We start from the raw sequence: 17126 nt of genomic DNA, 5'->3' as shown, positions 1-17126 counted from the left end.
AAAAAAAGAGTCATAGTTTAGTTAAAGTAGCGGTATCAGCCTTTGCATTGGATTTATCAACCCACACAGATTTGACCATTTAACTTTGGCTCTGGGGGAGCTTTCTGAAGTCTATCAGGTCTATCTCGGTTGTAGGATAGATCATTTTCAGAGTTGAACTCAGATTAGGGACTAAAAGCCAAGGAACAGAGACTCCTGCTGCTTCTATCTGCGTCTCACACGTCCCTCAACTCTGCAGGATGGAAGTGCAACAATAAACTGCCAGCGTTCCCTCTTTTCATATCTTTTGTTTGTATTAGATCTTTGACAAAAATGCTGCATATTAATAGGGTCTATAGATGCAAAATAAATTTACCGTTTTGATTAATCACTCTACTACTTAGAGAATAGCGGTATTAGAGAATTACTATACTGTGACAGGAGACTCCCATCCCTGGTAAAACCCAGAACATTCAGTAACAGCATGTCAGTAAACACTCAGCTCCCTTTTACTTGGAGTTTTACAAGAGCAGTGTGAAATTTGGCAGCTTCTCTGCAGATTATGAAGCGAGAACTCGCTTTCCTTTTGCTTGTCTTCACTTTTCATTGCCTCGTTTTCTTCTGGCTGTCCCACCGGCATCATTCTCCCCCCGTGAGTCATCAGGATTCTCACTATTTTCTCCATCTCCTGCCCTCCTTTTCCTCCTTAGCCCTCCTCCTCCTCCTCCCCTCTGTCTCTCTCACATTCCAGTGCAATCCCTGCTGTTTGTGAAAAAAAAAAAAAGCACACACAGCTGATTGGAGCGAGACACAGTGCGCCATTCAGCTTTCTGCAAACACACACTCGTTCTTATCGTCAGTGCTCTTTGCAAAAAATGGAAAAACATGATGAGAGCGCGACGCAAAAATGTGCGCAGTCGATATCGGAACGTGAGAAAGACAAAACAAGGATCCGATCATCTGAATGCAGATCAGTCAAATGGCGGCCCCTGCTTAACCCCCGTGGCCCCTGCTGCACACAGCGACATGGGTTCCCCTCCTGCCTCTTTAGCCTCTTTACTTGGGGCCAAGTGTGTGACAAGACAGAGGGGTGGGGGGGTGGAGGGTGGTGGGGGGGCCCTGACCTCTGAACCATGACCCTGATTCAAACCCCGTCTGGCTGCGTTCAGGCCAATCCCGCAGACAGATAAAGAGTCAAGTTTGCATTTCAGAGCAAGATGTGACCTGTCCTCCATTCCTCCCCGTGTGCCAGGCAACACATCAACGCGAAGCCCCTCGTGTACAGTACTGTATGACAGCCTCATATTTTCCTGCACAGAAACAACACACACGTCAACACAGCGTCTCTGCAGGCTCTAACACAAAGAAGCACTGACACAGGCCAGACCATCAACAGGCTGAATCTAATTAGCCCTCATCTGTTTCTGAGAGAGGCTTTGTTTCACACCAAACCTCTCAGCGCCTGGGAGTCAGACGCCACAGGAAAAACACCCAGCTGGGACACAACAGAGGATGAGCGGCTCTCTGCATGAATTGAAGACGACTGGGTGCTACGTCTTTCTGGACAGGTAAACTTCACGTCTGGCTAAAATGTCGAAAAGAGATGAAACAGAAAAATAAGCAAAAAATGAAAGGGGGCGAGGCGAAATGAAAAGAAATCCAGCTGCTGGATCAGTGTCTGCACTGATGCTCGTGTGAACGAGGCCTCATCTCACTGGACATAAAAGGTCCATGAGATCAGACAGTTTAAATGCAGGAAAGAGAAAACAGTGGTATCGCATCATCAGGGCTCGGTATCAGCAGAAACCCTGAGGTATCAGTGGAGACAAGATTGGATCGATGCAGTGTCTATCAGAGGAAATCTGTCTGAGCTTCTCTCAGATAAGAACACTGGGAAAGATCCCCCTCAGTTCACATACAGCTTCAATTATATGATCAACTGCACATTCACATTTACACAAACACAACTAGTTAAAACCCCTTTAACCCCACCGACCCCCTGGGAGGTTATTATTAACTTCTGCTGTACAACCAAGCTTTGTTTAAACCCACTGAACTTTACTGAAAGATACCAAATATTTCAGAAAATCTATATTATCTATATATTATGAGAATATTTCCATTTGATGGCACATTGCAGCCATGAAAAACATGGAGTCTTGTAAACATCATATAACTTCAATAGGAAGGTGGAACAAGTTGATGCAGGAAATATATTTTTTAGAATATTTATAATATGTTGTTTTTCCAACATTTAAGCTGCTGAACAAGGAATGAAAGGGGAAAACAGATGAACAGAATCAGAATAATAATTAAATTCACAGACCTACGCAATAATTTACATGTAAAAAGTAAATTTACTTCATTGTTAAAAGTCAGTTTTGGTTCTTGCAGAGAGCAGAGTGACTGACTGACTAAAGGCCAATCAATAAAGATCCATTAGCAACAGAAACACGCCTGCTCTTCAGAGCTGCTCTGCAACAGCTGCTCCCCTCTCACCACAGTAAACAAGGTCAATGATGACTGATGTCCTTCGCCCACCTATACACTGGCTGCACCATATTTGTACAGCATCAAGGACTTCCTCATGCAAACATGAGGGGAGGGGGCCAAATTAAAACTTTGCAGAGAGCGCAGTTGTAGCCTTAACTTCTGAATAAGAAGTGTACGTGTGTGTGTGTGTGTGAGTGAGACCATGTTTCATGCACCTGAGCTCAGATTATTAGAGTTATGTGTGTGCAACTCTGACACTTTAAGTGTGATGTAAACATGCTGGTGTGCCTATATTTGTGAACACCTGTGCTTGACTCTGTGTGTGTGTGTGTGTGTGTGTGTGTTGTGTGTGTGTGTGTGTGTGTGTGTGTGTGTGTGTGTGTGTACGAGAGTGATTAAAGTGTGTCAACACACACATACTCTCCAGGTTAATGATTGTGGATGTGAGGTGCGAGCGGCCGGTGCAGCTGTCGTCTTGAGGCCCGGAGTTGAGGAATGCAGCGGAGGTGCGGAGGGTGGAGGTGCGAAGGTGTGAGATTTAATGGTGTTAACGGACTGATGCAGGGCACTCTGTAACACACACTTTACTGTCAGGCGCTCCGTGTAGCTCCTCCCACTGAACTGACGCTATAAAAGACCAGGTTTTGGTATTTAGCACTTTCAACAAAAGCATGAAGACAATTCCATTTTCCACTAACGTTTGATTTCTCAGGGCAGCGGACGATCCTGTTATTAAACCTGACTCAAATACAACTGACAAAAAGTGGAAAACCAGTTTTGCCGGCTGTTTTGCAAAGTTTTCAAACGTGAAGTCTTGCAGAATGGTGCAGGACAAGTTAGACAAACACTGCAGTTTATGTTTCTCCACAGTTTTAAAACAGAGCAGAGTTTTTGGTCTGTAGCTGCTCCAAACAAAGCAACTTCTCATCACAGGTTGCATTTGTAGATGATCAGCTCAGCCAGAGAGTTTAACTTCTCAGATGGGTTTTTTTCTAGTAATTTTTAAAAAGGTACAATTAAAAAAGGCTCACAGGAAATAAAAACCAAAGATTAGAGTAGAACTGAAACAACTAATCGATTCTTTAATTGACAGCAGATGAATCAACAAAAAAGGCGGCGCGGTGGTGCAGTGGTTAGCGCTGACGCCTCACAGCAAGAAGGTGCCGGGTTCGAGTCCCGGCTCGGACGCGGGATCTTTCTGTGTGGAGTTTGCATGTTCTCCCCGTCTCTCTGTGTGGGTTCTCTCCGGGTACTCCGGCTTCCTCCCACAATCCAAAAGACATGCAAAATGGGGACTAGGCTAATTGGATAATCTAAATTGACCATAGGTGTGGCTGTGAGTGTGAATGGTTGTCTGTCTCTATGTGTTTGCCCTGCGATGGACTGGCGACCTGTCCAGGGTGTACCCCGCCTCTCGCCCGAGAAGATGCTGGGATAGGCTCCAGCCCCCCCGCGACCCTACTAGAGGATAAGCGGTAGAAAATGAATGAATGAATCAACAAAAAAATACAGTAAATTCATTGTTTGTAGCCTCTGAAATGTCATCCGTCTGTTTTCTTTGTCTTCTGTAATGGTGAACTGAATTCTTTTTGTGGTTGTGGTTTTCAACGGTTGGATAAAACAAGACATTTCAACATGTCAACTTGGGCAGTGAAAAATTATGATGATAATTTCACTCTATTTTCTGACATTTTATAGACAAAAAGACGAATCAATCAATCAAGGAATGATGGATAATAAAAAAAAAATTGTTAGTTTATTGTTTTATTTCTATGCTCATCATCTTGCTGCCCCTCAGACTGATCCTGACCATGAGCTGACCATCAGGTTTGGAACCAGTGGTGAAGAATATGAAACTAGGACCTGCTGCACAAAGACGAACGACAGCTCATATAAAAATCACATACATTCCAACAAGCATTGCATCGGTGCCTGAGCTGTGTGCCTACTCTGTGGTGAAGCCATCTGCTAGTGATCACAGAAATGCTTTCCTCTGCAGCATCACACAGCTGTTCTCAGTTAACGTCGCCTCGATCAGGAACTGATCCTGGACCTGCTGACTAGATAAAGGTCTCTGTGGTTTGAGGCCTGCAACCTTTCTGAGTTGGCTGTCCTGTGATCAGCTGGATCAGCAGGCGCACAGCGTGGACTACAGGACAGGCTGTGGATCAGCAGACTTTGGTGTTTTTGACTTTTACAAATGATCCTGCAGAAGCTATCAGCCGGCCTCAGTGTACAGACAACTCTGTTATCAGGACTCAAAAGATCAAAAAGCAGCAAAAAAAAAAAAAGAAAAGAAAAAACACTCTGTCATCAGCAGCCTATGAGTCATGTGCGGACTGCAGGGTAATACTGTGTTAGTCCGCAGTGTATCAGACAAACTGGTACACGTGCCGCAGGGACCAAAAAAGGGGCTTTAACATCGACCGGCTCGGCCCAAGATTTTCATAAAAGCTCTCTCATGTTTCCCGTCATCAATATCCTCTGACATCACGTGGCTCAGTGCAGCATTAGACATTGGGAGCGCTGCTCATCCTGCCCTCTGCCCCGCCCTGCCTCATTGATCTCACCCACAAACCCTGCACTGCTACATTAGAGCAGGCCGCCTAACAACATTAAAAGCAGTCCCACTGGAGATCATCACAACTGCTCTCATCACGCGGACACTCTCATCCTTCCCTCATCGTGCTCCGACGCTGACCCGACGCACAAAGGCCGATTTACTCTGTGGCTCTTTTTTGACAAATTAAACATTGAATTAGATTCAAGAGTCATTTTGCATCTCGCTGTTGGTCTTTATCGCTCCATCATAAAAAGGGGATTAGCAAGACTTCCCTGAGTCAATCACAAGACTCGGGGAAGAGATAATAAGACAATCTGTGCAGGTTATTTCTGTCTGTGTATCCATCTACTGTACGACTCAGCCGCTGCCACAATGGTAAATTCCTCTCTCCTGGGCGAGTGACATGAGCTGGGTGTTGGCTGAGACATGCAGGGGTCAAAGGTCAGGTATGAAACAGGTCAGGGACTGAGATTAGAGAAGTTAAGGTCAGCTGAGAGGCCACTGTAAAAAAGAGACATACACTCACAATTAAATGAGCGTGTCGCTCATTTACACACATTGAACAGAGCTTTATGAGTTCCTGTGGCTCAAAATGATAGTTTTGTGGGTATGCACGCACGCACGCACACGCACACACACACACAGCAGTTGTTGCACATTCACTACAAAGTGTTTAATGTTTTACTACAACTTTATATGCAAAAAGCGTAAAATTGAAAAGATTAAAGTGAATTCAACGCGTTTGAAGAAAAACTTGCAGCTCTATTACAGCGACATACAACCAGAGAGGTTCAATTAAAGTGTGACCACAGAGGAGGAAATGTTATTCACTGCTGGAGGGAATCAACTCCACAGCAACAGATAGAAAGAGATGCTGTGAAGGGGCAAAGGTAGGTGGAAAACTGTGGATAAAAAAAAACAGACAAACTCTTAATTGCACCAAGACTGAGCAATGTTGCAACACACAGGAGAGACAGTGGCAAACACGACCTCACACACTCCTCCTATTGCTCATTCATAAAGCACACAGCAAACATCAGTTAGCTCAGCAACTCCATGAAACACACACATTACACACACACAGATATACAGAGCCAAGGACCCTCTGAGGTGAAATCAAAGCACCCACACACACACACACACACACAGCGCCAGGGATACCAAACCATATGCCTCCTTCCAACAAGCAGACCACCGCCCAGCAGGCTGACATATCTTACCTCATGACTTCACTATGACACGCCAGAGCCTCACTCACATTCCTGGAGTCAGTCCAGGAGGAATTCATTGTCTATCTGTGTCTTTAACAAGTTTCCTTCAGTGGGAATCATTCAAAGCATTTCTCAAACTCACTCACAGGAAGGATGTAGATGAGGGAAAACCCACCAACTTTTTTTTACATTTACATAACATATCATCTGACTGCTGAGGTCCAAATGTCTCTTTATAGCCTGAAGGCATGTCTCATACAGTCATGAAGGAGAAGTGTAAATGCAAGTAGAAGTGAGGCATCTTGACATCTAAGGATGCTGTGAGGTCTTGTGATGTTCACTGCCTGAAGTCACACTTTCCTGATCTTCTCATTATTACACCTCCATCTTCACTATTGCAGCTAAAAAGAAAAACGAAGTTAAAGTGACTCAGTCTCATAAAAGCCAATTAACTGACTCATTTCTCATATTATATCTGTGAAATCGCGGACACACGCCCCAAACATCATCCCTGTTTGGGACGTCCGGTCAACACTGACAGCCTGTCCGCCTCCTGATGCATCAGAGGCGGACAAAAGACTGAAGCAGCCCGGGCGTTGAATGCGACCCCGGAGGAGTTTTGTTTGCGGCTGAATTCATTTCGGCTGCGCACCGCTTGTCGTCCACAAAAGTGAGCGAAAGCTGCAGAAACACACTGATCAAACACTTGGTTTCAGTACATTTCGTCGGCGAAGTGTGTGTGTACACAGTGGCTATGTAAACTAGTGGTAATCCTCTTAGGAAATCACGCTCTCTGACCAGCCAGGCGGCCACCGCACCTCTGACTGTCCAACACAATAACGCCCAGGTACCGGTGTAGTGAACGGTGTCGGCTCCGTGTACTTACGTGGTTGTCAGAGTAGGGTGGTATTCCAACAAGGCAAAAAGCAACTCCATTCATTGGACAGCAGAAACTGTTTGGCTGCAACGAGGAGAGGCAGATTTGTTGCTGCACGAGAGGCAACAGGAGCAGACGGGGGAGCTGTGAGTAACAAAGCTCCGCTCCAACACACAAACTTATATGTTCAACACTTCTCCAGCTTCCTTCCTCCTAAAAAAAAATCCCACTCTGTTCCCGTTGTTTCAGTGCGCTCCCCCCCCCCACTCCTGCGCTGCTCCTCCTCCTCCTCCTCCTCCTCTACTTCTTCTTCTTCTTCTTCCGCCAGACCGCATCAGTTGCACATAACTAAATCCGTCTGTGCTCGGCCTGCCTGGAAACGGACTGCAGCAGCGTCAAAACACATACACACACACAGACACACTCACACACTCACACACACACACACACACACATACACACTCACACAGGAAGTCAGGAGACTCTGCCTTCAAAGTAAAGTCTACACTACAACAAAAGCGGAGCCGAAAAAGCGCCAAAGAAATCAGTGTTGGAATATTTCTGGTAACAACAAATAGGATATAAGCAGTTAGTGGAGCGTCTCATAGGATGTCTCATAGGTTTTACTAATAAGTTACACTTTAAGAAATAACAGACATTTAATCAATGTAATTGTGTACATTAATAACATATATTTTTGAATTTTCTTTCATTCACTTCAAATGTCATTTGAAAAACTTCTGTAGTGCTCAGTCGAAGCTTTTAAGTCAGACCTGACCGGAAATAGTATATTTGTATTGCGGTTAACTTGACACTGTGGGAATGGGAGTCAAATTAGAGGAGGGTGCGCTGGGTAAATGAGTCCTCTCCGCCCTGCAAACCCAAAGCGTGCGGGCTCCCTCTGGCTGCACCAAAACATGAGGGTGCTGGGAGGGGTGACGGATGCCACCGGGACAGTAAGTAAAAGTCAGGGACACATTTTGGATGTAAATATAAGCCTAGTCTACTGTTGGGCCTATTAACAATTGATTAAAGTGTGTATGACAAATGAACCAAGTTTAAATAAAGTTTTAAGAAATATTCAAATCGGAAGTAAAATAAAAAACACCAATATTCTGGAAATATTCAGTTATAAGTAAAAGTTCTGCATTCAAAACTTTCCTTATTAAAATACAGACAGACCTTATATTATTACATTATATTATTGCATTATAATTACTTTAGCATTTAATGCTATATTGGGTTCCTGTGGAGCTAATTTAAACAATGTTATATGATTTCTAGCAATTAAAGTCACTGTGTAACAAAGTTTTGTGATTTATGTTTTGAAATCTATGAAATTTTAATTTGCATAGAAATAGTTGTCAACGCATCATCCTGAAAGAAATGAAAATACTCAGGTAAAGTGTCTCAAAGTTGTACTATTACTAGAACTACAACTAACAATTACTGTCATTATCGAATAATCTGCTGCTGATTATTTCTTCAGTTAATCGATAGAAGTTTTAGAAAGCAGTAAAAAATGCTGTTTTGGACAAGCCAAAAAAAATCTAGATTTTTGGTACGTTTACTTAAAAAAATTACTTAAACTATAACTGATCATTAAACTAGTTGCCGATTAATGAAAACACATGTATCCAACATGATCTCAGATGTACTAAAAACCTGATAACCTATCATCACAAATCACTGCCCCCAACAAAAGCCACACAAAAGTCAGAGTGGGTGTGTGACTCATGACAAATGCAAGAGAGAGGAGCTAAACAAAGACTGAAAGCATAATTCACTGATGGCAGAATTCCTTCCACGCCCAATCAGAAGAGACTATAATTCATGCATGCTCAGAAAAGTGTTGACAGAATAGTATTTTTAGCCAGATGAATACTGTCCACATGAATCAACAGACATCCAGCACAGTCAGGGGAAGCTTACTCATCCGTAGAGTGCGACATTCAGGCTGCTGTTGCTAAGAAGTTACACTACATCATATTGAAGCTGTGACTTAATGTATGGTGGGTATAAATGTGAGCTTCAGTCCTGGAGATGGAATAAAAGTGAGAAACATGAAAAGGAAAAGAAGATAAAATAATGGAGAAATGTGGTCCGGGCTTTAGCCGCAGCGCTGGCTCAGAGCTGGAGATGGGCGGGGGGGAGGGAGGGAGGGAGGGGGGGCCCATGTGGCTACTATTACTCTGAGGGGTGCAAGTATCAGGGAGCCACTTCAAAAGCCTGCCTGCCTATGGGGAAACAGACCGGAGTCATAGGGGAAAAAAGCAGCTTACAGGAGCCCTTCCCACGCCAAGAGCTGCAGCTGCCAACTCAGCCTTCATCTCAACATGTCTCCTCTGTCTGCTCACTCTCTCCTCCCGGCCTCCAACCTCTGCCGCCGGCCCGCTCTGAGACACAGTATCCCTGCCAAAGGCTTACAGAGGACACTCTTCGAAAGTCCTAGTCTTGACCTTCGCTCATCTCCCATTTGAGACGGATAATTACCATATGTGTCCTAAATCCCCCTCCAGGTTACTCATAGAGCGCAGCCAGAGTCGTTTCGCTCAGTGCCAGATAGGCTGGAAATCCGCTGTGACTGAGTGGGAGCCCTGGGAGACTTAGCAGGCAGATCCTGGTCTTAAGGTGGGAGAGGAGGGCAGATGGTCTCAGAGAAAAAGAGAGGGGAGTGATGAGACAGACAGCGAGGTACATGGAGCTTGTTTCTGGGGGGTCAAGGAGCGTGAGCGCCGTCACAGCTGGATGCTTTCTATCCTCTCTGACCTCAAACAAGGATCTATCCCTGCAGCCTCTTTGTCTCTCTCTGCACCCCATGTGTTTTCTATTCCAGCGGACGGAGGGATAAATCAGTCTGTCCCCTGACACTTTTCTGTGGGAAGAATGATCCCATGTTAGTGCACCCCTCCTGCGCTGAGGTTTGTCCACATCTTATCCCAGATTGCATGCAGATACACACTCACGCAACGCATCAATTTGCCTGTCAGGCGAGCAAAATGGGCCCTTCTATTATTGATGTTGTGCTGGTCGGCTGAGACAAGATTTGTCAGTGAGGTGTCGTGTGTCACATTCAAGCAGGTGGGTATAAGCATATTTTAAATTGCTGATTTTAAGTTGCTGGAAAGAGATGTAACTGTATCCACATCCTGCCAAAAGCAGTGTCTTTTATTTCCCATGCTGCACTTGACGGCTCGCAGTGTCTTACTTCCTGCGTCTCTGGGTCAGCCTTATTTACTGACACACAGCCTCGGGCGTTGGGTATGTCCCCGAGATTGACTGAGTAAGTTCCCCATCTGACGGTGATGTGAGGCAACACCCTCCCGATCCCTTTCCCTCCAGGGCCGGCTGGGGACGAGCAGGGAGCATCCAGAGACTTCGGTCATTACATAATCACACACACACACACACGCTGCCTGGTCACTGGTAGGACAACCGCACAAACAACCATCATCCTATTTAGCCCCCCCCCCCCCCCGATTCCCACCTCCTTCCATTGGCCAGGCTCGGCTAGTGGTCCTGCCTGGGTGGGACGGGTTTCCCGCTGCTGAGGCTGCATGGGAATGATGGTGGGTGGGCATCTCCTGCCATCCCTCATCCCATTCTAGGCCAATTCACATAGCGTTCGTGCTGGTATGCTACTATTAATCATGGCCACTCCATTTCTTCCAGCTTTACCCCCCCCCCCAAGGCTTCTACCCCCTAATTCTTTCATATCTCCTCTGTTTCACTCCACTTCCCTCCACTCATTGAGTCCATCCTCTCAGTAAATACCCGTCACCCTCCTCTGCACACGCATACTCTCAGTCTGAGGAGTGTACTTGCCAGATCTTTTCAACATCATTTACTTTAAGCCTCTGCAGAGTCTCTATCGCTCCCCCCTCGGTCAGGCGGGGCCACACGATCCCTCCACTGGATACAGTTGCGTTTAATGAAGGTGGCTGGATGGGCTCTCATACTGCTACGAGCCAAGAAGACACAATGAGCGAGCCGCAGGATCCTCTGCTCTCAGCTGATCTAATACAAAGAGTAACTTTCTCTCTGTGCTCATCTCTAATGCAATAAGAAGCTGATGTTCGCAGTCTGGGCCTGGTGACGTGAAATGTGTTCGGGGAAAGCTCCAAGTGGTTAGTCAGAGTGAGGAGCTGGAGAAAATGTGGACTATGAGCTTATAGGAATATCTGCAGGCATGTTCACATATACTGCAGCTCAAGAAGTAACGTCCAGCTGCTTACTACTAAGCATGTATGAACACACACGAGTGTAAGCCAGCGATTGAGACACGAATGTCAATCAACGATATTTATGTGACAGCAAATGAGATGAAGACATGTGAGTCCGTCTCACACTCTGCTCGTCTCTGACTGCCTGTTGACACAGAGGCTCCAGTGGCACTCCTTTGAAAGGGGGAGGAGGAGGAGGAGGAGGAGGAGGAGGGGCGGCGGTGACCCCGGCCTGCATGGATTCCAGCCAGAGCCGTAAATTCCCCCCTCTCTGTGTGACAGGAGGAGCCCTCTTTGTCTGGCCGGACAACTGGCACGAGGGGAGGAAACAGCTGACCAGCCAGACGGGGAGACAGCCTCTGTACTGTACTGGCAGACTGAAACTTGAAATGTTTTTGATTCCGAAGAAGTGGGTTTGAACGTCACTTTGCTCAGACACATCCAACATCCGCACGAACTGCTGATTACATGAGGATCTGTTCTTTCCAGCACCAGAATCATTTTGAAGAGTCTTTTCATCTTATTCTCAGAAGCCCAGGAAATCCACAAAATTTTCAAAAATGCAAACAGGTGACACACAAATTTCGCATTCGAAATCAAAGCACCGTCCCAGTGTGTCTGCAACTTTTAGCTCACTAATCATGCACTTTTTTTTTTTTTTGCTGAAGATTTTCAAATGTGGCCATTCACTTCTGTTCACAACCCTATAATATGAAAATGAATAAGTAAACTCTAGAACTTGCTTGAGTTGCGCAATCGATCACATTCTGCATTAATTGGACTGCGACATCATCACCGAGTGGTAATACAGTTTAAGTGCATCTTAATTTAAAAAGTCTGCTCTACATAGCAAATGCACATCTTTGACAACACTGTGATGGATTACACAAGTGAAGAGGTTTCAAAGCTCTGATTATAATTTTATATAATAGACAGAAAATAGCAGAGGTCTGGAATAATAGAAACAAGGCTGAAACACATAGTTTGCAGAATGATTAGATGTAATGTAAAGGATACATGACCTGAAGTAAACAGACTAAAAGCAGACAGCCCAGACTGGAAGTGTTTGTACAGTTACACAGTTTCTTCCTCTCTGTGCTTCAGCACATTCAATCCAAAATAAAAGCTTTAGGAAATAAATGATTTTAATTTGAGTGGGTTTATATCAGAATAGAAAAGGACTGTGAGGGAGCTACAGTATGGCCCTTTAATCACATAGTGTCCAAAGTTTAGGGGTTCAAAAGTAATTGGACGGACTCATGAGGTCAAACAAAATCATCACGATTAATGTTTTGTTTTTCCTTTATACTGAGGTTGTCAGACGCTTTGTATCTGATGATACTCTCCCTTCACTGCAGCCTCCTTCAGCTCTGAACCAGAACCATGTTTGACAGATGAGGTGGTTTTTTTATATCCTCTTTCCATGATAATGATAGATTTTTGTTTCATCAATCAATAGAAGTTTGTTCCAGAACTTTTCTTTTGGTGTGTTTTTGCAGCCCGGCCTGTCTGTTTCTGATGTTAACCAGGGGTTTGTATCTTGTGGTGAATCCTCTGAGGTTACGAGCATGATGAGGAAACATGTCCGCCTACATCTTGGACAGCATCTTTTACTTGCTCATGAAGGAGGTTTTAATGATTTTCTGCTCATCCACAAGACTTGTTGGCCCTCAGTCTTCCAGTTCGTCTCTGCTTTTCCTTTGTAGCCCTGCTTTTTTAGAAAGTACCCAACTGTTGAGTTTGGCAAACCAACAACCTTTGATATCTCTCTGATAGATTTGTGCTGCACTTAGCAGCCAAGTGTCCATTTCCTTTTCAACCCTCGCAATTCAGGCACTGTGTTAAAAGACCTATACCTCCCATACAGTACTTCCAGTATTGACGTAAACCTACTCAGATTAAAGCCGAGGCACTTTAATGTAATGTCCATTATTTTATTTTAAATTGAATGTTCTGTGTGTTAACTGTCCAAATACTCCTCCTGGTTGTTTTTCATGACGTCAGGAAGGAACCTAATGGCTGTGAACGGTCTTGATATTTTAAAAAAAAAATTTATAAAAGGATAATAATGACAAACCAGTTTAACCCTTATTTCTTCTTTTTCACTTCCACTGTTTCTCCTCTGACCTGCTGACCCCTCCTCTCTCCCTGCCTCACCCCACGCATTTCACTGTAACCCCCCCCCCCCCTTCCCTCCCCTCTCTCCCTCTCTTGCAGCTGCCTCGCTCATTCTTCCCCATGCAGCGTGTTAACTCAAACAGAAGACAACCACGAGCCTGTGGACACCGAATCTGCCGAGACACACACAGGTTAGAGCCGGAGCTCTGGCTGTGTGAGAGGACATTCTGTTGGGTAGGATACTGACTGGAGAGAATGACTCACTGAGGCCAGGAACGCAGACACACACACACACACACACACACACACACACACACACAGTCAAGCAGAGGAGTACCACCAGCTTGTGCTTTTGACTGGACATGCTGATTTGCCACATCTGCAGCCCCTACTGATTTAAGAACATCTTCAACTCCCCGTTTTAACCCTGTTTCCATTGGTTTCCACCACTGATACAGACATTTGAGTCAACATCTGCTCAGTGCTCATTTTTCACTGGGGTTTTTTTTTATATATACGCCTGTTGTCAAAACCGTTCCAAGGCAGTTCTTGTCCTGTCTTCCTGTACGAGCTGATACACTATCTCATCCCAAAACATGAACTGCAGTTTTCTGTCCGGTCCAGTCACTGGTCTTTAACACGGCGAGAGCTGATTAGAGCGGCCATGTGGGAGTGTTTGAGATAAAGGAACAAAGAGAAGGAAATAGCCTGAGTCTTAACAAGGAGAGTGGTGGATGTTCAGGTGTCACAGTTTGCACAATTGACCAGTTAATTCAGTTCCCAGAGTCTCCAGTCTGTCTCGATTCATCTGTTCCTCAAAGCTCGCAGACGACAACAACGACTGAATCACATCCAGGGTGCTCCACTGTTTCTATAAATGTGCGCCGTTACTATAAACGCTTGGCACACATTCCTCAAAGACATCCCCGCAGTGCCCCCACCGCCACCTTTTTCTTTTCCCCTAAACCTCATCTGAGAGACGGAGAGTGAAAATAAACAGAGGCTGGCAGTTCCAGTAGCAGCGCTGCGAGTTTCCTTCCTGCTGCCCGTCACTTCTTAGAGTCCAAATGTGTTTGCGGCCTATATACCTTTCACGGCTCCACTTCCTGCCTCTAGCATCACTTCCTGCAACACAATGGAAATGAGCTGCAAAGGATGAGATACACCTTCAAGTCACATGCGGGAACTAGTTGCTGTGATATCAGCAAAAAATATTTATATCTGATGTCTCTGCTGGTCAGTGATGAGTCAGGAACGTCCTAAAATAACTCACAAAATTAGAATGACATGTTATGAGAATAGGTGGCATATTTCCTCAATACATCACCCTGGGTATACAGTGGAAAATGGACAATTGAAAAGTTTTTAAATATGTTTGGAAAAATCCCGCAACCTGATGTGATCACACAGTCAAAAGCTCAACTATTCTGGATGTTTCCGGATGGCTACTTCTCGTTAATATTGTTGAATCAAATGTATTGTTGTTGTTGAATATGAAATTTTACATTGTAGTTACGAGAAGCTTATACAACTTTTTCACTGTGAAAAATGTGAGAGCAGAAATGAGAGCAGAGTTAATTTTAACATGAACTTTGTCATTACAAAGACAGTGTACTGGCATTTCTCAGTTTTTATTATTATTATTTTCATTATTATGGGTGTGATAAGATTTATTTTTTCATGGTTTTAATCTCTACCAGACTTTTACTTGGTTAAATAAAAGTTTTACAGAAACAAAAAACAATCCAGTGCACCGACGTCATTTGAATATTCACGCATCCTCTTGTAATAAAACAAAACTCTTGTGGCCAATGACACATCTCCTGAACATTTGTGGTACAACAGAAGTTTAAAGCCACGCCTCGTACAGTATATACAGTAAACTGAATAATCCTGTGTGTTCGCGGAGATCATATCCTAATCCGAGAACCCCCCCCCCCTACACACACCCACACACACACACACACACACACACACACACACACACACACACACACACACACACACACACACCCACCCCACCGGCCTTAAAACTGAGATTTAAGTTTGTCTAGACATGGCCTTAAAGCAGGGTGTTCTCGGTTTGGAGGACAGGAGGCCACACGAGAGGAATGCTTCAACAGATTTTTAACCTTCACAGAGGTCCCTGTTTTCATCAGCGCACTAACATTTACTCCACGCATCCTGAACACTGCTGTGGGTCTCAAATATTATATTATATATAATTCTGCTTTACGACTTCATGCCTGGGCTGAAATCAGAGACGGAGATACGAACAGAAAAAAGCTGATAAAAAGTGACAACTACTGAAAATTCATATAAAAGTTCATGAAAGTATGAAAATAAATCTGAGTGAGGATATTTCTTTTTGGAAGCTGATATTTACCAAAAAAAAAAACAAACAAAAAAAACCATAAAATCTTGTATTTTCTCTACTGTGATGAGTAAGTGACGAGAAGATGAGGATAATACAGTGTAATGGAAGTCCCTGCTGGAATTAACATAAATATGCACTGTCATCAGTGTCAACAGCAAAAACAAACAAACGCCTTCTTATTCTGGATTGAATTCTGTCAAAAGACGACCATCTGTCCCTTTGCTTGTCACTGCAGAGATTTCCCTAAACAGATAATCCTCAATCCCACTGAAAGAGACAGAAACTGAGCCACAGTTGCATCGGGAGGCCACAAGGGGGCTCAGTACGGCGCTCGCAAGACGAGGTGGGATAAGGGTGGGGAATGAAAAATGAAGTTGTCCTCACATACAGCACTGTGGTGACTTTGTCATTTTTATCCCCATCAGTGGGATTACGCAGGATTTATGGTGATGATACTAAAGCAACAAAAAAAAAAAAAAAAAAAGGAGCATCATGTAAAGGAACAGTGTGTTCTCGGTGTGAGCCACCAAATCAACGCTGCTCTGTTATCTAGACGGACAACGGTCACATCATTTTCTCATTGAATCAAACTGGAGCACGTCTTCAGTAGTCTGGAAAAACAGGCCAGGAGGTCAGTGGCTCGTGAAGCGTACAGTTGATTACTGATGTGCAGCAGTGGTGCACACTAACAGTAGGGCATCTCTGTGGCCTGTTTAAACATCAAAGTAATGAAACAGCAGGCATCAGCTGCACAGATGTTCATTCCAGACCGACATCCTCCGGCAGCACCTGGACGCTGCAGTCGAGACTCAAGGACGAAGGAGAAGGAGCAGGAGGAGGAGGAGGAAGAGGAGGAGGAGGAGGAGGTTGGAGAAACTAACCCCAAGAGATGGAGACAGGCTGCGAGGGTCGTGGATTAAAGTCAGAAACATGTCAAACTGAGCGCTGTGCACGCCAAACCGGCCCATTAGGTTGAAATGGACCAACTCAGAAGCAAACAGCCTCCTAATTGGATGGCCGCCTCATGCTACTGATAAACCTCATCCCTCTGTTTTGTTCCATTTATCCCTGCTCAGCTGCCCTCGTCCTGTGTCATCAGCATGCAGATCCCTGACATTGGGCTGTACTGATGCAAAGTGCTGCTGACAGGAAGGGCTTTAACCACACAGGCTAACCTTCGACCCTTGCAGGGAAAACGCCCCCCACCCCCCCTTGCCCTCCCCGCCCCAGCCATCTGCATTCATCCACTGCCCGCCACTCAAATGCATTGAGGTTTAGGTCGGAG

General features: G+C 44.8%; 1 protein-coding gene across 2 annotated transcripts in view; it reads right to left on the bottom strand.

The window, feature by feature from the left end:
* arhgap23a (Rho GTPase activating protein 23a) overlaps positions 1–17126 on the bottom strand; it is a 72626-nt gene that overhangs the window by 50419 nt on the left and 5081 nt on the right. Inside the window, exon 1 of one of the 2 annotated variants that reach the window (XM_056402081.1) lies at positions 7133–7365. The exons of the other annotated variant lie outside the window; for it this stretch is intronic. Coding sequence (XP_056258056.1) covers positions 7133–7186 — 54 coding nt within the window. The 5' untranslated portion in view covers positions 7187–7365. Of the gene's footprint in view, positions 1–7132; positions 7366–17126 lie in introns of those variants that run through there. 2 annotated transcript variants of the gene reach the window in all.

The sequence above is a fragment of the Seriola aureovittata genome, chromosome 17 (assembly GCF_021018895.1).
Source record: "Seriola aureovittata isolate HTS-2021-v1 ecotype China chromosome 17, ASM2101889v1, whole genome shotgun sequence".
Taxonomy (NCBI): domain Eukaryota; kingdom Metazoa; phylum Chordata; class Actinopteri; order Carangiformes; family Carangidae; genus Seriola; species Seriola aureovittata.
The sequence above is the reverse complement of the archived record's forward strand: the minus strand, read 5'-3'. Positions and strand labels throughout refer to the sequence as shown.